General features: G+C 47.1%; 1 protein-coding gene across 2 annotated transcripts in view; it reads left to right on the top strand.

Annotated features, from left to right (window-relative positions):
* SART3 (spliceosome associated factor 3, U4/U6 recycling protein) overlaps window positions 1-17,305 on the top strand; it is a 31,530-nt gene extending 14,225 nt beyond the window's left edge. Inside the window, exons 9-19 of one of the 2 annotated variants that reach the window (XM_075898772.1) lie at window positions 2-109; window positions 545-622; window positions 1,593-1,651; window positions 2,604-2,713; window positions 2,934-3,046; window positions 3,555-3,631; window positions 4,033-4,201; window positions 5,068-5,525; window positions 7,240-7,392; window positions 9,483-9,670; window positions 16,272-17,305. In XM_075898772.1, coding sequence (XP_075754887.1) covers window positions 2-109; window positions 545-622; window positions 1,593-1,651; window positions 2,604-2,713; window positions 2,934-3,046; window positions 3,555-3,631; window positions 4,033-4,201; window positions 5,068-5,525; window positions 7,240-7,392; window positions 9,483-9,670; window positions 16,272-16,452 — 1,694 coding nt within the window. In that variant the 3' untranslated portion in view covers window positions 16,453-17,305. Of the gene's footprint in view, window position 1; window positions 110-544; window positions 623-1,592; window positions 1,652-2,603; window positions 2,714-2,933; window positions 3,047-3,554; window positions 3,632-4,032; window positions 4,202-5,064; window positions 5,526-7,239; window positions 7,393-9,482; window positions 9,671-16,271 lie in introns of both variants that reach the window. The other variant, XM_075898771.1, reaches the window with a different exon arrangement.
* Window positions 17,306-21,576: the final 4,271 nt, after the last annotated feature.

Raw genomic sequence — 21,576 nt, 5'->3', positions numbered from 1 at the left:
GAAAACTTTGAAAAGGCTTTGAATGCTGGTTTTATTCAGGCTACAGATTATGTAGAGATCTGGCAGGCATATCTTGATTATCTAAGAAGAAGGGTGGATTTTACACAAGGTAACTATATATAAACTTATAAGAATAACTCACCTTAAATTTTTTGCTCTGGGGAGCCCTTAGAAATGACAATGTACTCTTCTTTAAGAGCCTCTAATAATTGTTTTTAAGATGTCATTGTGGAGGAAATAATCATTTGGTATTTATTAAAACATATCTTATACAATTCTCTATATCAGTTTCTAGTTGGAGAATAGAGTGCTTTGTCCAAAAATTCACCCTCTGTTTCTGGTCTCATATGGCTCTTATTTGTCTTTTTAACCTCCATATGCAATAACTTCTGCTGAAGTGAAAAATGCTTTTTGAAAACATTTCTATTGATGAAAGTGGATTTCTTCTTTGAGCTAGACTTTTAGTGAAGAAACCACGATAGGCTAAAAGAAATGGAAATCATTACTCTCAGGTACAGAGATATTTCTCTTTGTTTTTCTAAAGACTCAAGTAAAGAACTTGAAGAGTTGAGGTCTGCATTTGCACGTGCAGTGGAATATTTAAAACAAGAAGTGGAAGAACGTAAGTCAGAGCTTTGAAATATTTTCATTCTTTTCATTCTAGTATGGCTTATTTTCTATTATGTCTTTGTTAGGTTGGGCCACAAATACAGTAAATCTAGAATGCAAGTCTTACTGTAGTATTACCAATACAGGCAGTCCCCGGGTTATGTACAAGATAGGGACTGTAGGTTTGTTCTTAAGTTGAATCTGTATGTAAGTAGGAACTGGCGTCCAGATTCAGCCGCTGCTGAAACTGACCAGCGGCTGACTACAGGAAGCCCGGGGCAGAGTTGCTCTGCCCCGGGCTTCCTGGAATCAGCCGCTGATCAGTTTCAACAGGCTGAATCTGGATGCCAGTTCTTACATACAGATTCAACTTAAGAACCCCAGGCGTCCCCAAGTCAGCTGCTGCTGAAACTGATCAGCGGCTGATTCCAGGAAGCCCAGGGCACAGCAACTCTGCCTCGGGCTTCCTGTAGTCAGCGCTGGTCAGTTTCAGCAGCGGCTGACTTGGGGACGTCTGGGGCAGAGCAGCTTGGGTGCTGCTGGGTTGCTCCAGTAGCACCGCTCCTCGGCGCTACTGGACCAGCCCAGCAGCACCCAAGCTGCTCTGCCTCAGGCGTCCTGATTCAGCTGCTGCTAAAACTGACCAGCAGTGGCTGAATCAGGATGCCTGGGGCAGAGCAGCTGGGGTGCTGCCGGGTTGGTCCAGTAGCGCCCAGAGCGGTGCTACAGGACCAACCGGCAGCGCCCCAGCTGCTGTACCGCAGGCGTCCAGAGCAAAGCTGCGGAGCACGCTGCCGGCGTCCTCCGAGGCTTTGCTCCCCGTCTCCCTGGTCTGCTGGTCTCCAGCAGACCAGGGAGACGCGGAGCAAACCCCATTTGTAACTGCAGATCTGATGTAAGTCGGGTCTGCGTAACTCAGGGACTGCCTGTACTTTGCTTTTAAATGTGTCAAACAACTCTGCTTTTTTTTTTTTAATCTGCAGGTTTTAGTGAAAGTGGGGATCCATCCTGCTCTATAATGCAGAACTGGGCAAGAATTGAGGTAATATTTTCATCAATCTGTTGTGTTTAAATTGTGTTGCTAGGGGAAATTCCCTTTTTAGAAATCTGCTTAGAGAGGTGTACGTCCTCCTTTCTTTGTGTCACTTGGCCCCTGGTGTCAGAGATCGGGATAGCTGAGGCTTTCTCCCTGTTTCACTACAACCCCTCCAAACTGATGAACCACTCATGGTGTACCTGAAGGGAAGAGTTCAAAGTCCCTAAGCAGGCAGCAGTGTGATTTAGGTTAGGAACAAGACTCCTGATTTCTGTTCCTTGCTTTGCCACATTGCTTATGCAACATTGAATAAGTCACCTATCTCTTTCATTTTTTCCACCTATAAAAGGAGATATATGCCTAACTTACATAATATTATAAACATAATGCACTTTCCTCAAATTAAAGGTGCTAATGAAGTACATTTTAATTGTATTGGCTTTGAAACTTTCCCATTCATATTTATGAGATACAACATATGCTCTATTTGGAAAAAACAACAACAAATGGTCTGGTAGCACTTTATAGACTAACACAACATGTAGATGGTATCATGAGCTTTCGTGGGCATAGCCTACTTCTTCAGATGACCAGACCATTTGTTGTTTTTTTCTATACAGACTAACTCGGCTACCCCCTGAAGCTCTGTTTGAAGTAAGATGTTTTCATGTTTCATTTCAAATGATTTTATTTATGACTGAACTCCTTTAAAAATAATGAAAGATGTTCAGAAGTATGTAAATAAGATCTTATATAATGTATAAAGCTAGCTATGCCTAGCAACCAAAGGCCAATAGTGGGATAAGAACAGCTCTAACTGTTTGCTTTCAGTAGCAGTAATTTACTCTGAAGTATCTTAAGTGCCTCTCAAAAGGTTTCCACAGTGATAAATGTGTCTTTCTGGCATCCTCTGTTTGTGGATGAACCTCTATTTAATTTTTTTATGTTGCCTTTTTAGGCTCGCCTGTGTAACAACATGCAGAAGGCCAGAGAACTCTGGGACAACATAATGACTAAAGGGAATGCCAAATATGCCAATATGTGGTTAGAATACTATAACTTGGAACGGTAAGGGTGCAATGATTTAATTTCTGCCTCAGTTTCTCCATTTGCAAGGTGGATCTAATGTGGTTCACTGGGACACATTTATTTTAGGTCTAAGTGCCTTGGAGGTCTTCCAGGGAAAGTTTTAGAACAATAAATTATGCAGGTTATCTAGGAGTGAAAGCATTTTAGGATGACTGCTTTGAGAAGTGGCTCCTTATTGTTGTATTTCCCCAATTCTCAGGGCCCATGGAGATACCCAGCATTGTAGAAAGGCCTTGCATCGAGCTGTGCAGTGCACAAGTGATTATCCAGAGCATGTCTGTGAGGTGCTGCTAACGCTAGAGAGGATAGAAGGTAACTTCTACAATCCTCTATCGTGTCACTTTCTTGGTTTATTAAGTCCAGAGTTATTGCCCAGTGGAGCTCCTGTGTAGTAAACTGTATGCTAATGAAGCTATGCCTCTGTGGAAATTGCAGCCCTGAACTGTTCTGATTTGCAGAGCATTTGTTTCAAACTTTTCAACTTTAGAAAGAAACCTTTACTTTGAGTGAAGTTCTGGGCAGGAAATTTTTTTACTCGGGGGCTGATCCACAAGCCATGGAAGTTAATGGGATTCCTTCAGTTGACTTCAGTGCACTTTGCATCACACTCTATAAAAGGCTTCCATTGTGTTTGATTTTTGTTCTAATTCTTTTAAAAAGTGCTAGGTAGATTTGGATTTTGTTTTTGCACTGTATCTAATGATAGGTAATATTGAGGGGACTTTCATAAAAGTTTCATTCTTACTTTTCATAAATGTGCTTGTTCTAAAAAAAAAAAAAAAAAAAAAGAGAGAGGATTAAAACTTTTTGTATCCTACAGGCACTTTAGAAGACTGGGATGCTGCTGTACAAAAAACAGAAAATAGACTAGCTCGAGTTAATGAACAAAGAGTAAAGGTCAGTATTTTTATATGAACTATCTGAGAAATCAATAGGAAACTGTTATTCCAGAGTCATCTTTACAGGACTGTTTTGGTTTAAACATGTCCTGTCGAACCCCATAAATAATGTTGAGATATGTTTAAGACTTAAACTGCTAATTTCTTTGTATTGATAGGGCTAGTTTTTCCTGCACTGGACATCTAGTTAATTTTACCTCTTCACAAGTATCAACATAGCAATTAAAATGATAGAAATATCCACTTAAGAAGTATCTTTTAAGTGACCCTCCTACTTGGGCATGGTAGAAGCTTAGTAGAAGACTGTTTCTTATTGCTATAGATACATGCAGCAAAAAAGAAGTGCTTTAGAAAAAATATACTCACGATTTGATTTACAAATCTCCTAAATGTTTCCAGGCTGCTGAGAAGGAAGCGGCTTTTGCGAAGCAGGAAGAAGAAAAAGCTGAACAACGAAAGCAGGCTCGGGCGGAGAAAAAAGCTTCAAAAAAGGCTAAAAAAATGAAACCTGGAGACAAACGCAAAGTCGAAGATGATGAGGAGGGAGACTGGGGGCAAGAGGAGGAAGGTATAAACTGTACCTTAACATTTTTCGTCACATATGACAACAAGAATTTTAGTTGCATCTCTGCAATTAGCATGGGTCAAGGAAGTGGTGGTGTTGGGGTTCTTTGAAAGCTGTGTTCTAAAAAGATCTTAATTTATCTCCACTTGTCAGTCATGAAACTACTTCTGTTTCATTTTTTGGTTGTCAGTGATCATGGAATGAGCTAGTAGTGAGTGAACACTTACCTTAATAATCAAAATATTTTTTAAAAGAGCACTTACTAGGAAAGTTTCCTGGCTGACAATTATGATTTTGAATGTAAATACAAATTATCTAAGCTGCAGTTATCTGAAATCTCTCCGTTTTTTTTCTCCTGACTCTGTGTGTGTCTCCTCACACTTACTTTAAAAAAAATCTACATTTTCCTATATTTATAGCGTCTCAGAATGTTGAAAAAAGGTTTCTTGTGGAATGTCCTCCATAAAGAGGAACATGCACACACACAGCATTACAGGGTGGTTCCAAAAATTGCTCATTTTTTAAAAGAATGCTGTGACCCACTTGTTTTTGGAGGTAAAAACACATGCTCGTTCATAGAATTACAATGTGTACAACGAGATAGAAAGGAAAAATTTGCCTGGTAACCCTGTGTCCCTTTAAAGCCTTCGCTGTCTTACCCATGAGGTTATCTCTCCAGCTGTAAAAGGAGAACTGCTCTTCCTTTGTCTTAGAATCTTACTTTGCATCTGCAGTTCCAGGTGCTGAGCACTTTCCTGGATCAGGCTGTTAGAGGAAGGCAGTCTTTCACTTAATATAGATGTGAATAAAACCCTACTGTTTGCTAGAATATCTACATCATTTAAAGCTTTTGTTTCACTGAACAGCAGTGCAGCCCAATAAGAGATACAAGGGTGATGGGGACAGTGCGCTTGCTGAAGAAGAGGCGGAAGACATGGAAGTAGAAACTGGCCTGTTTGGAAGAAGTACACCTGTGAGACCAAATGCTTCCTCTAAACAAAAGGAAAAGGCAGCTGCGAGCCGAAAAGAAGCTCCCAGAGTTCTCCATGACAGTTCTAAAGATAATGTCACTGTTTTTGTCAGCAATCTTTTGTATAGCATGGCAGACCCTGAAGTGAAACTGAAAGAGCTCTTTGAGAGCTGTGGGGAAGTGGTGGAAATCCGCCCCATATTTTCTAACAGGGGGACTTTCCGGGGCTATTGCTATGTAGAATTTATGGATGAAAAATCAGCTCTGCAGGCTCTGGGATTGGATCGCCGTATTGTGGAGGGGAGGCCAATGTTTGTTTCTCCCTGTGTGGATAAGAACAGGAATCCAGATTTTAAGGTATAGTACTTTTTAATTGTTGAGCAAATAACCTTATGGATGAGATTGTATAGGAAAGCTGTCAGTATGTCTAGTCTCTTCAGTAATTCTTCCAAGTAATCAGCCCTCCATTAATCTCTTCATACCGGCAGTCCAGTATTTATTTTGAGAATTATCTGTGCTAGCTACTCTTAGTGCATGTTGGTGACACCTTTTGATACAATAGATTTTTTTTTTAATATATTTGAGAGAGTTTATCTGTTGGTTTGTTAAAGAACTCCTCCTAAACAGTAACAGCTAGGACCACAATTCAGCATGCAGCTTCCTCTTATTAGTACTTAAAGTAAGGCCAGGGTTTGATTGTGGCAGGAAAATGGGATATGCCTGGAATGGGATTGCTTCTCATAAACCATATAGAAAAGACAGACTCACCAGCTAGGTGAATGGGGCTGGCTGGGGGTGCTCTCCCCTTCCAGGACTTCAGCCTCTATCCTCCAGGTACCCTTTAGGGAGGGCGGCAAGGGGCTGAAGCCCCCCTCCAGATTTGTATAGGGACATTGCTGGCTGTTCCCCTTTGTCAGGGAGCATGAGGAAAGTGAACAGTTTGCTGTGTTCCTCGCTCTGGCTGGGGAGCACAAGGGACAGACAAGCTGGGCATTTTGCCCTTCTCCTTCCTGTCCCTGGCAGGGTGCAAGAGCAAATATCCCTAGTGTGAATCTTGGGGGATGGGACCTTTGGCCTGCCCCTGTACACGTATACACCCAATCCTCTGCCCAAGAATCCCTCCTCACCTCAACCCTGGCTCCTGCACACACACCCCACACCTTCTGCCCTGAGCCCCTCCTTAAGGATTTGAGCAATGCCAGGTAAATGTGCTGGTTATCAAGAAATAGTGATAGTTAAATAGTTAACTGATTAAATATAGAAAATTTTAACATTTAACCAGTTAACTGCCTGCCTTGCCTCTGCTGCTCCAGCATGGTAGGAGGGAGAAGGTCCTGCTGGCCTGCCTGGCCAAGTTGGAGTGGTTGGGGACAGGGCCATCTACCTGCCCTGTGTGGCTGGATTTGCCCTGTGCCACCTCTGCATGACTGGGACACTGCCCAGCTATGGCTGGGGCTGGAGTTCCTGCAGGCTACTCTCACACTGCTGGGCCAGGAGGCTGCCAGGGCATAGAACTGGGCTGCTGCCACCCTCTGTTTTCCTTCTGCGTCAAGGAGGGGCTGCACCAGCCAAGATGCCGGAGCAGCCCCTGCATGCAGGGGGCTCAGATTTGCCACAGGTAGGGGCTGCACTGGAGCAGCCCCAGTCCACAGCTGGGCTAGAGCATACCCCTGCTTGTAGCAGGTGGCGAGCTGTTCCAGCGCCCACAGGTTAACCGGTAAGCCAGTTACCGTAGGTAAACCAATTAACCTTCACATTCCTAATGAAAGACACAGTGATATTGTTCCTGAACATGGAGCAGACTTATAATCTTGTAGAGACTCATTGGGGTGAAACCTTTGCTTGCTTAGAGTTCAAACTGTGAATTCTTAGAAGTGTGTACCTATTAGTTGTTGTAGTGCCCAAGAGCTCCAAACAGGACAGCAGCCTTATTATGTTAAGTGCTGTTATAATCACAAAGCAGCCCAGGATCATGCTAATATTTAATGATCTGAAATTAAGGGCTGAGTTTGACTTAAGTTTTCTGTGTGTCTGCCACTGGACAGGAATTAATGTCCCTTTTTTACCTCAGATGTTCAGGTACAGCACTGCACTGGAGAAGCATAAACTATTTATTTCTGGTTTGCCATTCTCCTGCACTAAAGAAGAGCTGGAGGAGGTGTGTAAAGCACATGGAAATGTGAAAGACATTAGGCTGGTGACTAATCGAGCTGGGAAACCTAAGGTAAGTGTCCAGTGCTCTTGATAATCCTAATATTTGCATTAATCTAAATTTTAAAAGACATTTCTGAGGGAAAATCCTGGATATTTTGGGTCCAAAAATTGGTTTTGTGTTTAAAATTGAACAAGGGAGTCGGAATGTTTTCACATGCAACTCTGAATCCAAAACCAGATTTGTTTGAATTTGTACTTTCTTTTGTGATATCTGTAACTCATCCGTTTCAACATGAGCACCTGAAAGTGAAACTGAGTCATCCTTGCCCAAATTAAGTTGAAATACAGAAAGTACAGTTACAAATGGGAGAAAAAGATGTTTTGTAGAACTGTCAAATTTAATTGGCAGGGCTTGACAAATAATACAATCTGCTTGCCTTTGGCGAGTAGATTGTAACCCAGAAGAGCTGGGTTCGGGTGATCTGCGCATGCGCAGAATGATCTGTGCATGTGCAGATTGCTGGACAGCGTGGCTGGTGAGCAGAGCTCGCCATGGTTTGGTGAGCCCTGTTAATAGGTGCTAATAGTCTGTGAAGAATATGTTTTTGTTAAACTGATCTCATCTGACCATATCCTTCAGATGCAAAAATATGGAAATACAGCTGTAATCACAACTCATTTTTTAAAACTATTTCAATTGTTTTTAATTCTTTGTAGTGATCTTAGTACTGCTTTCAGCAATGGATATGGCAGTAAGGATTAGCCCCCCTCATCTTATAACAGATTTTGGTTCAAAGCTTCAGCTGGGATTCCTATTTAAAAGCTTTTAAAAGCTACAGACTTTATTTAATCATTCATAGCTTAAACAAGGTCACATTTAAAACTGGATATATTTTATGGACCAGAATGACCTATCTTCAAAGAGTATCAAGGCTTAAAAGCATGCATAAACTATGGAGTTGTATGAAACTGTCTCTCTGAGATGCAGTGGTAACACAGAAAGGCGTAGCTTTGCACTTGGTGAAATCACTGCAAGTATCACTGGAATACTATGTAGTGCAAGCTGCTAGAAATCTGCCTTGTATGGCAGTCTCACCTTAGCCATGTTTAATATTTTTAAGTTGTCAGTAGTCCAAAACACAATAGTTATATAGTGAAACCTGCATAGAGAACTGTTGTTTTTGGACTACTGATGACTTAAAAATATGCCCATATTGTGTGTGGGACATATTTCTCCAACTCTTGAGGCCATTTCTACCATTCATTGTTGACTGTTTTGTCTAAAATAAATTGGCTGGTCTTGAAACTAAAGTAACTGCTTGTGCCATAAGATAGTGGACCTGATTTTCTAAGTATAAGTTTTAAGCAGATTCTTGTCCTTGTAGCTGCTAGATAGAGATGCATGGACTAGGGATGTGTCTTAATGGGTGATGTTTACTAGTTTCAGTTAACCATTAATGGGTGGGAGGCTGGAGCAGCTTTCCACCTGCTGCTGGCAGGCAGGTACTCCAGCCCCGCAGGGGGACCTGCCACAGACCGGGGCTGTTCTGGTCATCCAGAGCACCCTCTGTGCCTGGCGAGCCCTGGTGCCTCACAGGCAGGGGCTGCTCCGGCCAAGCTGGTGCAGTCCCTGCCTATGGTGGGGGGATGAGGCGGTGGTGCTGTTGCTCAAGCCCAGCAGAGCCAGAATGGCCTTTTTGCCCTTGCCTCTTTAATCGCTTAACCGGTTAAACAATGTTTAAGTGATTAACCAATTAACTGGGATTTTACATCCCTAGCTTAGACTCATTAACTTTCACTGGGCTAACCTGTAAATCTGATGATTCTTTCAAACCTTGTGGTCTCAGCCTGGTTGAGATACTTGAGTTCTGCAGTGATGTCTCAGCTAAGGCAGCATTCTGTGGTGTAGCGCTTGAGTGACTTAACTGAAACTATATTTTGTATGTTAAGAAAGGTCTCATGAACAGGAGTTGGCTGGCTAGAAAGCGGAGCCTTGCTAATTCTTCAGCACACCTAACAGTGGGACTTCATCTCACCCATATGTCATGTCAGTAACCTACCATTGTCACTTCAGTCATCACATTTGCCTCAGCTCTGTACACAAGCTGTCCTGCAGAAAATATACACTGATGCAATTGTCTCTGGGTTTTCTTTGTTCAGGGCCTGGCCTACGTAGAGTATGAAAATGAAGCTCAAGCCTCGCAGGCTGTATTGAAAATGGATGGCATGACAATTAAGGAAAACATCATCAAGGTGGCAATTAGTAACCCACCTCTCCGAAAACTTCCGGACAAACCTGAGGCTGGGAGAGGCTTGCAGTCTATGGTACCACGACAGATGTATGGAGCGTAAGTATTTCTGGCATGTATTGCTTGGGGATGCTTAGATAATATCAGGCTTGTAACACAGGGATACTTAGAAACTAGGGATGTTAATCATGTAATAGAGCACTGATTTTCAAACTAAGGGTCGCAACTTAGTACTTGGATTGCAGAGTGTTAGGTACTGGGTCTCGTTGTAGGATGACCAGGTGACCAGCAGGGTTGCTAGGCGGGCTTCTTCCCTGTCTTGGTACTGCAGACCCTGCTGTGCCCCAGAAATGGCCAGCAGCTGATCCAGTTCCTAGGCAGGGATGGATGGACCACCTTGCACTGTCTTCACCGTGGGTATCAGCTCTGGGGACTGGTGCCTGTGGGCAAAAGCAGTGGGCAGGGTGACTTGTGCACCTGTACTTATGAACCAGACCTGCTGCTGGTCACTTCTGCGGACCACACTGTGCCCCAGTGCCAGGATGGGCAGGAATCTTGCCGTAGGACTCCCGCTGCACTGCTAAATCCTCCCTCCCCTTCATACCAACCCCATCGTGGCCCCACCTCTTAGTCCTCACTCTACTCAAAAGATATCATTATGCTGGGTCACAGGCATCAACAATTTTCCTCCACTGGGTCATGAGGGGGGAAAAAAGTTTGAAGATCACTGAAAATCTTGGCAGCTTTATGGTTACTGTGCTGCGGACTCTGCAGGTTCTTCTGTGGGCTAAACTTTATATTGCAGAGCCCACAGTGAAGCCTCCCTGAGAGCAGGGCCTGGCTTCTGGGGAGGAACTTCACTGCTCTGCTGCTGTGGAGGCACTGTGATTGTAACCAATGCCGTTAACCAATAAGCATCAGTGTATTGGTTAAATAGTTAATTGGTTATGCATTAACATCCCATCTAGGAATCTCACCAAGGACAGATGAGGATAATGAAGTGCCTTATGATTTAGGGCAGTGTTTCCCAATTTTAGTTGGCCGAGGAACCCTTTTCAGCTTTTCAGAATTTCAAGGAACCCCTAAGTTTGTTAACCGCCCCCCAAAAAAAGGAGGGGGGGGGCGGGAGAAAAGAGGGACCCACCAATTCCTTCCCCGAGACACCCCCCCCCACCTCCCTTCTGTGAGGCCTCATCTGCTTTGTTCCCCTCCTCTCCATCACTTGCTATCCCTAGCCCTTATACCTGTCTCAACCTAGTGAGAGTAAGGTGTGGGGTGGGAATGAAGGATTTGGGTGTGGGAAAGGGTGAGAAGTACAAGCTCTGGGAGGGAATTTGGATGCAGGAGAGGGGGCTCCAGGCTGGGGAGTGTTGGACTCAGGTGGAAGGTTGGGGTGCTGAGCAAGCCAGGGCTCGTGGATGTGAGGGTGCTGGAGTTTGGGCTGGATATGTGAGGGACTCAGGGCAAGAAGGCTGTGAGTGTGATGGGCTCAGGACACAGATTTGCCATGTGTGGATGGTGCAGGAGTGTTGCAGCAGAAGACTGAGGATGTGGGGATGCAGGAGTTTGGGGATGTAAGAGGCCCAGCACAAGGGGTTCCAGTATATGATAGGCTCAGATTTGGGGTCAGGTGGTGCAGGAGTGTTATGATGCTGCAGTGAAATGGGGGTTTGATCCCAATTGGGGGCTTGTTGGTCAGGCTTCATTTTTAAATAAAATACTATGTCAAACTCAAAAGGTTTTAGCATTGTCTCTATTTATGAGAGGGGCGAGGAACCTGTTTTGAGTCAAAGGTCACTGATCCACAGAAAAGTCAGTTAGGGTCACACAAGTGAGATGCAAAAAACAAAACAAAAACCCTCCAAAAAACCCCAATCCTCACTAATGTGGTCCAAGATGTGCTGGTGGGGGTAGGGGACAGAGTGCTAGTGGGTGCTGGGGCTGGGGAGAGGGTGCTGCTGGGTGGAAGGATGCTGGCTCAGGTGGCGGGGTGCTGGGGCAAGGTTCTGGGGCAGGCAGGTGGCAGGGTGCTGGGGTCAGGGACATGGTCCTGCTGGGCACTAGGGTGACTGGCAGGGTGCTGTGACAAGGAACAGGGTGCTGCTGGGTGCTAGAGTGGATGGCAGGGTGCTGGGGCCAGGGCCAGGGTGGTGCTGAGTCTTGGGGTGTGAGGCAAGGTGCTGGGGCCAGGGTGGTGCTAGGTGCTAGGGTGGATGGCAGGGCTGCCAAGGAGCGGGATAGGGATGGGGTGCAGAGGATCTGGGAAGGAGGTGGGGGGCGAAAGGGGGTAAGGTCTGGGTGGTAGGTAGGGTGCAGAAGCAGGCTGGATGTAGGGTGTCTGGCCAGGGGGAGGGAGCAGGAGTAGGCTAGGGATAGGGTGTCTGGTTATGAGGAAGAGTGCAAGGAGCGGACTAGGTTAGGAGTTGGACCTCCCTGATCTGGCACCCTCTGGACCTGACTGGTCCCAGATGAGGAATTTTTGGTCCAGGGGAGGTCATTTCAGGGCTCCTGGTCTCCCCCCCCCCCCCCCCCCCCCGTCCCCATCCCCACTAGGCTTCTTTGCACCTCTATCCCCTGCAACCCAACTGAGCTGCCCACCCCTGCTGGTTCCCTGTAACTCCCCCAAAACCATCCCCCACAATCCAAGGGAGTGCAGCACCAGTTCCCTGCAGCCCCTCACAGCCCAGCTGAGCTGCCCTCCCCCATCTGTTCTGTATGCCCTCCCCCATCCACCTCAGCCCAGCTGAGCCCTGCACTGGTTACCTGCATGCCTCCCCCACAGCACAGCTGAGCCCTGTTTCCCTGCACTTCCTCCAAGCCCCGCAAAACTGCTGAGCCAAGAGCCGATTCTCTGCCCCTCACTCCCCTTGAGTCTAGTCCCAGTTTCCGGCACCTCCCTCCTCCTGCAGCCAAACTGAGCTCTGAGTTATACACACACACACACATCCCCTACCCCACAGCCCAGCCCAGCTCCCCGGACCTCCCTACTCTGCAACCCAGCTGAGCTCAATTACCCTGCACCTTCCCCCAAACCATGCAGACATGCTGAGCCAGTGCTGATTCCCTACCTCTGCCTTCCTCCCTTCCTCTCTCCTGTTGGCTGTGTCTACACTGGCATGATCTTGTGCCAAAGCGGCCGCTCTTGCACAAAAATTTGCTGCCTGTCTACACTGGCCGTGTGTTCTTGCGCAAGTAAACTGACATTCTAATGTATGAAATCAGGGCTTCTTCCACAAGAACTACGATGCTCCCGCTGAAGAATAAGCCCTTTTGTGTAACTATTCTTGCACAAGAGACCAGTGTAGACAGGCAACATAAATTTCTTGAGCAAGAAAGCCCTATGACTAAAATGGCCATCAGCACTTCCTTGGGCAAGAGAATGTCCACACTGCCATAGATGCTCTTGTGCAAAAGCACAGCTCGCACATGGAAGAGTGGATGTGTTCTTGCACAAGAACTCTTGCCCAAGATGTTCTTGCGCAAGAAACAACCAGTGTAGACATAGCCTAAGAGTTTCCTCACATGAGCAGAATGAATTTTGTGTTGTGCACCAGTACTGAGTTCATGTGGCTTGTTTGGATGTGCCACTGTGGCACCCAAGTTATTAATAAATATTTAAACCTCTACTTTTTCCCTCTGCTGCCCTGTCTCCTCCCCTTGCTCCATCAGCTCCCCTGGTGCCTGCTGCCCCCCAACTCCTCACCCTCCTCTGCTGTCCTGACTCCTGCCCATCTCACTGTCCTCAGCCCTCCTGTGACCTGCCCCCCCTCCACCAGCCCTTCTCTCCTCCCTGTGCCCACTCCTCCAGTAGCCCCACTTTGATCAGGTGAGCTACCCCTCCCTCTACACACCTGCCCTGCATCTCTCCTCTGATGGTGGTCCCTCCCCTGCAGGTATCTGCCCTTCTGCTTCACCCCCAGAATCCCTTGGCACCTGCACCTTCCCTTACCCCTGCACCCTCTTGGTGCCTCCCCCTTCCCTCACTTCCCCTGCCCCCTTTTTCCCTGATGCCCACCCCCTCACCACCCTCTGCCCGCATTCCCTTCATGCCCCTGTGTCCTCACACATGACTTACTCCATCCCTGCCTTCCTCATGCCCATCCCTTCTTTCAAGCCTTCTCCCAGCACCTCCCCATACCTATCTAGCCCCTAATGCTCTTACCCTGTCCCCTCCCAGCATCACCCTGTCCCTCTCCCACTGACACCTCCCCTCCTGCCTTTTTCCTCATTGTCTGCACTTGGCCCCGTGGCATTTGTCTCTCCTCTACTCTGTCCCTTTGGTGCCTTCCGCTTCCCCTCCGCCTCTGCACAAGCACCTTTCTCTCCCAGCCCTTCCCCTTTCCCTCTGCACAATCCCCTTCCCTTCCCTCCCTCTCCCTTTTCTTCTCCCTCTACCGTACCTTCTGCATTCCACTTTGCGGGGCCGGAGTCTGTGCTCTGTCCCCGGACTGCGAACCCGCAACTCAGCCATGCGATGCAATACAGCGCCCGGCAGGTTTAAAATCCCAGGCCGTGATGTTATGTCACGTCTGGGCGTCTCCCCACCCACTGGTTTTAGCACGCTGCAGAGGGCAGCAGCAGCAGCCAGCAAGGGGGAGCTCAGTGAAGGTTGCACATAGCAGGGACGGGTCCGGGACAGGGGAGAGACGCTCTGGGGCTGGGGTGGGAGGATGCACGGAGAGGGGGTTGGGACCCGCTCCAGCTCCAAATATTGCTGGAGCATGGGCACCACGAGCCCACACAACTCGCCGCCCATGCTTCTGCTGGCTAGCCGGCTCGCTCTCTCTCTTTTTCAGAGGGGGCAGGGGAGCTCCGGCTCCTCGCGGAACCCCTAGTTTTGCTCCGCGGAACCCCAGGGTTCCCCGGAGCACCAATTGGGAAACACTGATTTAGGGAGTAGTGAACTCACAGGTGTGGCAATGTGATGTAGACCCTTTCCCACTGCTAGACAGCTAGTACAGTAAAACTCTGATGGTCCGGCACTCCTGATGGTCCAGCACCATCAGGAACCCGGAAGTGCTCCGGGCAGCCAGACAATTGGAGCTGCTCTGCCCCCAGCTTCCCCAATTCAGCCGCTGCTAAAATTGACCAGCGGCTGAATCGAGGAAGCCAGGGGCAGAGCAGCTGGAGTGCTGCCAGGTTGATCCCGGAGCGCTGCCCCTCGGGGCTGCGGGACCCAACCTGGCAGCACCCCAGCTGTCCCCGATTCAGCTGCTGCTAAAACTGACCAGCGGCTGACTCCAGGAAGCCCGAGGCAGAGCTGCTCTGCCCCGGCTTCCTGGAATCAGCCCCTGATCAGTTTCAGCAGCGGCTGACTTGGGGACGCCTGGGGCAGAGCAGCTGGGGTGCTGCTGGGTTGGTCCCGCAGCCCCAAGGGGCAGCGCTACGGGATCAACCTGGCAGCACTCCAGCTGCTCTGCCCCAGGCGTCCTGATTCAGCCAGTGCTGAAACAGACCAGTGGCTGACTCCAGGAAGCCCAGGGCAGAGCAGCTCTGCCTCGGGTTGGGCTTCCTGGAGTCAGCCGCGGATCAGTATCAGCAGCGTCTGACTCGGGGACACCTGGGGCAGAGCAGCTGGGGTGCTGCTGGGTTGGTCCAGTAGCGCCAAGGAGTCGCCAAGGAGCGCCCATGCCAAGGGTCGGTGCTACCGGACCAACCCGGCAGCACTCCAGCTGCTCTGCTGCCAGTGTCCCTGATTCAGCCGCTTCTGAAACTGACCAGCAGCGGCTGAATCAAGGATGCTTGGGGCAGAGCCAGACTATCGGAAGGGGGGGCTATGAGGGGTCTGGGGGTGGCATCCTCCCCCCCACCCCAGACCCCTCATAGCCCCCCTTCCGATAGTCCAGCAAACCTGATAATCCGGCACCCCCTGGGTCCTAAAGGTGCCGGATTATCGGAAGTTTACTGTATTGTCAATAGCTGTTCATTGATAATTTCTGCTGGGCATGTCTGAGCACAGAACTGGCCTGAATGATCTTGATAATCAACCAAATATGAAATAGGTAGAAAGACCAAGCTCTCCTTTCATGTCTGAAAGGTGTTTTTACAGAGAAGGATTCCAGGCACACTAGGGCTGTGTCCAGACTTGGTTTTTTTTTTTTGAAAAAAGTAGCCTCTTTTCGAAAAAACATCACCTGCGTCTAGACTACAGCCATGTTCTTTCGAAATTAAATCGAAAGAACGTGGCTTTTCTTTCGACGGCGGAAAACCTCATTTCACGAGGAAGAATGCCTTTTTTTGAAAGTACTCTTTCGAAAAAAGGCGTTCTTGAATGCAAACAGGGCTTTTTCGAAAGAGAGCGTCCAGACTGCCTGGATGCTTTCTTTCGAAAAAGCGGCTTGCTTTTTCGAAAGTACTGCTTGCAGTCTAGATGCTCTTTTTCTAAAGAGGCTTGCAGTCTAGATGTAGCCTAGTAAAGAGAGGCTGTGCTACTGCTGTGTAACTGTTCAATGGATAAATAGGAGACTTCTGTCTCCCAAGCTGTCAGGCATCGTGCCTTTGCCAGCACTATAATTCACTCTTTGAAGGGCAACAAAATGAAAGCACCGTCAACATTGCATTGCCTGTTTAGTAAAACAATTGAGAAAGGAACAGTAGCTAACTGGATGTTCCTTGTGGTGAACAAACCTTTGTCTTTTTCCTCTTCTGATTCAAACAAATGTACTCCTTGATATTCTTAAACATGTTTTTGTGTTTTTAGACGGGGAAAGGGCAGAACTCAGCTGGCAATGGTGCCTCGTGCATTACAGCGCCAGAGCAATCTTGTGACAAAGACTGAGAATGGGATGGTCCAGAATTCACCAGCAACTTCATCTGAATCCACGGAGGAGCCTAAAAAGATGTCGAATGCAGATTTTGCCAGGTTGTTACTGGAAAAGTGAGCAAGAATAAAATGAGAAATGCCTTTTTGGAAGCCATGTTGTGTCCTTACTTATGCTAGCAAGAGAAACAGCCAGTCACACTCCTGTGTAAATACTTCTCTGGACTGTTGCATTCACCAAGATTCAGAATGGGGCTGTACAAATCTAGTCATTTATTTTTCTCTGAGAGCAAAGGGGTATGTTTTTTTGTTTTGCTAAAATGGCTTTAAATGATCCCTCATATTGAGGGTAATGCGAGGGGGTAACCTTCACTTTGCAGATTGGCTACAAGATGAAGTTTTATAGAGGTTTTTTGGTTTTTGTTTTTACTTTTTTAAAGAATGAGACAATTGAATGACAGCTTAATGCTGTGATCGTAGAGACACACTGGTCTCACATGGGTTCAGTTGGTGATAGTAGGCAGGCAGCCTCTGTGGTAACATACAGTACATCTTACGCACACTGACTTATTTCCAAAGTCATTGTCCCATACACCTCCTTGCTGAAAAGTTCATATGGCAGATGCTAGTAACTTCACCACAATGGCCTATTTTAGTATTAAGGGAGGGGAGGGAATTATATAAAAATATATTCAGTTGATGTTCCACTCAAGATGGTCTGTTTTTATATTGTGTATTTGTAAATGGCATTCAGACTCTTATTTTTAAGCTGAATCAACAATATTAGCCCTGGTAATTTTGTTTCATGTAAAAGCTGTAAATGCTACTGTGGACCATTTTACATTTTGTTTGCTAAATGACGATTTCATGTCTTGACAGTTTGTTTCTATATGGCTTCAGTTTCTTGAATTTTGTTTTGTACACAATGTGAAGTGCAAGTTACTGCTTTATTAAACTAAAAATTCTCAAAGGTTTTTTTTAAAAAATACCGTTGCTTTTATTTAAATACTAGAAAACTTACTTGGTGTTGTCTGGGTCCAGCTGGGGGTGGGATGGGGAGGACCATATAGATCATCACTGGCGTGGCCACGCTGCGGGACCCGGCAGCCTCCTGGGGGTGGATGGTGGTAGCAGCGCAGAGTCTAGCTTCAGCAGTGCTCCCCAGATCCAGGCTAGGGATGCAAGAGGTTAACCTATGAGCTAATGATTATCTGTTTCTGTTTAGCTGGGAGTCTGTGGGGCCCCTTTAACTGTGTAACTGATGGAAATTAGCTTGGTTGCACAGTTAATATTTTTAATGCTTTTTTTACATTCTGGACCCAGGATGGGAGGGGGGAGTTGTGCTGGCTTGCTGGCATGGCCATGCTGAGACCCAGTTGGGAGAGGGCTATGCTGCCCAGCCCCAGTGGTACTTCAGGGAGGGGAAGAAGCAGAAGGAGTTTAGGAAAGAGAGGTCATTTACCTGGGCTGGTGACTAGCAAGAGGGTGAGCCCCATCCCCAGCTAGTTGCTCCCTTTCTGGTGCGGCTGCCCCAATGGTCACTCTGCAGCATAGCTGTCCCCCATGCTCACTGCCTCCAGCCGTGATAGTGTAGTACTGCGTCCTTCCCGTCAGCTCTCTCCTTTTCCATGTTAGGGGAAAAAACAATTGACTTCCAAAGGCACATCCTATTTTTCTGCCACAACCAAACCCTGACCCTTAAGTTAAGGTAAGAGGAAGCTGCATACTAAATTGGGTGGTCCTAACTATTACCATTTAAGAGGAGTTCTTGAACAAACTAACTTGCAGATAGACTCTCAGACACCTGCCTCTAAAACAGGGCTACTCAACATGCAGCCCATGGACTACATGCGGCCTGTGGTGCGGTTTGGGTTTATATGGGGCTCATCATGCAGCTTGTGAATGGGATCCTTTTGAACATGGCCTCCCCGGGAACATACTCCACAATGGTGATTCAGTAAATGGTCTTCTGTTGATTTGTGTTTTAGTAATTAAATTCATGGACTGTCATTTCACAGTAAGGCTACGTCTACACTGCAGGCTTTTGCCAGCAGAGAGTATGCTAATGAAGCATTCAGTAGCATTTGCTGCGCTGTAATTTGCATATTCTTCTTCGAGTGGCCCCCATGGGTGCTCCGCTCCTGGTGTCGCCCCATCCTGGCACCGCGAATCAGAGAGCTATCAGAGCCGTGATCCGCCGGACCACGCATGTTTGGTTGCCTCTGGCGGCATTCGTGCCTTTGATCTGTTGCGCGTGGTCCAGCCCCGCTCAGTTCCTCTCATCCGCCCCTGGTCGTGGACGGAGCTCCCTGTCTTCCATCTTCAATCATTCTCCTCAGACCTGTTAAGGCATTGTCTCCCTCTCCTACCTTTTCTCCAGGATTGTCTCCTTCACCACCAAGGCACCAACGGTAGCAGGATTACAGTACTTCTCCTACTTATTAAGCACATAGGCGACCCACCTATAGGGATACCGTCTACATAGAAACACGACGCTCTCCATCTCATTCTCGTTCACCCAGACGATCACCAACTCACAGATCACCTAGATCATCACTGCGGAGAGTCTGCTATATCCGCAGGGCACGGTCTTCCCGATACTCTAGCACGCTCTGAGATATTATGGGCACTACCATAGGGCTGCCTAAGACCATTCCCATTGGGATCACGTTTCACTGTCCTACAGGGGGTGATCCTCCAGCTGTCGCTCGCCCAGCGTGCAATACTTACCTGAGAATTCACAGCAGCTGAATTCGCCTCTTCCATCGAAAAGTCCAACGTGGAACACGAACAGTCAGAAGCAGAAGAGGGACAATTGTCCGAAACAGAAGATCCTCAAAAGGGCATTTCCCCAACTGATTGCTCCTCTTCTTCTCTGGATGAGGCAATGATCCTGGGTGACTCCTCCACTGGATGACCTGAAACAATTCCAGGACCTGTTCAAAAGAGTGGCAAAGACACGATACATACAATTAGCAGATGTTCCAATTAACACAGTCTTTTTAAAAACCTACGGCGGCAATAGCGAGCAAAAATTGCCCCCTCTATTGAAGAGGCAATTATGGAAGTGGTGGATGAAATATGGCAGGCCCCAACATCGGTCGCTCCAACAAGTAAAAAGGTTGATTGAAAATACTTTGTGCCCGCCAAAGGTTTGGATTTTCTCTTCAATCATCCCCAGCCTAACTCACTGGTAGTTGACGCTGTGTAGCACAGAGCTAAAGTGCCTCAATATCAAAATAAATTACAAGATAAAGACAATAAGAAATTAGACGTCTTCGGTAGAAAAGTTTACTCTTCTGCTTCGTTGTTATTACGTATTGCAAACTACTTGGCCCATCTCTCAAACCACAATTTTGACAGCTATTCAAAATTCGCTGAGTTGTTGCAACACCTGCCCGGATACCAAGAAACCTTTATTGAAGGTCATAGTGCAAGAGGGCTATGTCTCCTGTAATACCACATTGCAGATGGCCATCCATGGCCATGAGACGGTCTTCCTGGTTATCCTCTGTAGGAACCCCGCGAGAGCTGCAAATTAAGGTTGAAGACCTACCTTTTGACAAACACAAACTGTTTGCTGCCAACACTGATAAGGTTCTTCATTCTGGGAAGGACTCCTATACCACGCTATGTACATTAGGAATGTACACACCTCCTTATAGGCGCAAGCGCTATTATACCTACCAAAGAAGGTATGACTACATGTTTAATAAACAACCACCACATGCCCAGGTAACCAGCGCTTCCGGCAGTGTCCTCAATGCAAGAGTCCTCAGCAAAACCGTTTGTCCAATCAGCCTTCAACAAAGCAACAAATTTGACTTCCCCGTCGAGGATGCAAACATGACTCCCACATTCAATGTTCAGCACAACTCTATCCAGTCCTTTCACCATCGACTGAAGCCATACTACCTACCTTGGTCCAAGATCACCTTGGACAGATGGGTACTAGAAGTAGTACTATCTGGTCTCTCCATCCCCTTTCTTGCCATTCCTCCAACTACTCCATCCACCCCAGCCCTTTTCAGGGACCCCTCTCACAAGCATCTGTTGACACAAGTAGTTCAGCGCCTACTCACCATTGGATGCCAAGGCAGTTTTGGGGAAAAGGATTTTATTCCCGATGCTTCCTCATCCGAAAAAAGACAGGAGGCTGGAGACCCATTTTGGACCTACGCAAGTTAAATCGCTACCTCTGGAAACATTGCTTCAAGATGGTGACTTTAAATACTATCATTCCATTGTTGAACAAGGGAGATTGGTTTGCAGTCCTCGACCTGTAGGATGCCTACTTCCACATCACAATCCATGTGGCACACAGGCGTTTTCTTCGTTTCCAATTAGGGGAAGTTCATTTTCAGTACAAGGTACTGCCTTTCAGCTTGGCATGTGCACCCAGGGTCTTCACCAAAACCTTAGCAGTGATGGCTGCCCACCTGCGCAGATTCGGAGTCAATTTTTCCCTATTTGGACGATTGCCTCATCAGAGGCCAAACATACACAGAGGCATGACAAATGGTAACAACAGCTTCCCAGATCTTTGAGTCTCTGGGTCTCCTCATAAATGTGCAAAAGTCTTCACCAGAGCCGATACAGGACCTGATATTTATAGGGGCAAGACTCGATTCAAAGACAGCACACGCCTACTTACCAACCGAACATTTCGGGGCGATCCAAGATCTTGTACACACGCTGACGCATGCTCCAACCATTCACATTCGTGTTTGTTTACAACTCATGGGACACATGGCTGCTTCAACCACTGTAGTTCAAAACGCAAGGTTGCATTTTCATTGCCTCCAACATTGGTTGGCCACAGTTTATATGTTGGTAAAACACAGCGTCCACAAAATGGTAGTGGTACCTCCACACGTGTGGCAAGCTCTGCAGTGGTGGACCAAGCCACGCACCCTTATGGCGGGCATTCCCTTCCATCACTCGCAACTGTCAAAACAACTAATGATGGATGCGTCTCTTACCAACTGGGAAGCGCATATGGGCAACCTGACAGTCCAAGGTCGCTGGTCCATGCAGGAGATGCTGTTACATATCAATGTACTCGAGCTAAGAGTAGTGCGACACACATGCCAACACTTTCAGTCCCATATAAGAAACACGACAACCAGAATCCTCACGGACAACATTGACACCATGTACTACATTAACAGACAGGGAGATGCCCGATCCCGATCTCTCTGTATGGAAACAATGCATTTGTGGAATTGGTGTATCTGCAACAACA

The sequence above is a fragment of the Pelodiscus sinensis genome, chromosome 15 (assembly GCF_049634645.1).
Source record: "Pelodiscus sinensis isolate JC-2024 chromosome 15, ASM4963464v1, whole genome shotgun sequence".
Taxonomy (NCBI): Eukaryota; Metazoa; Chordata; order Testudines; family Trionychidae; genus Pelodiscus; species Pelodiscus sinensis.
The sequence above is the reverse complement of the archived record's forward strand: the minus strand, read 5'-3'. Positions and strand labels throughout refer to the sequence as shown.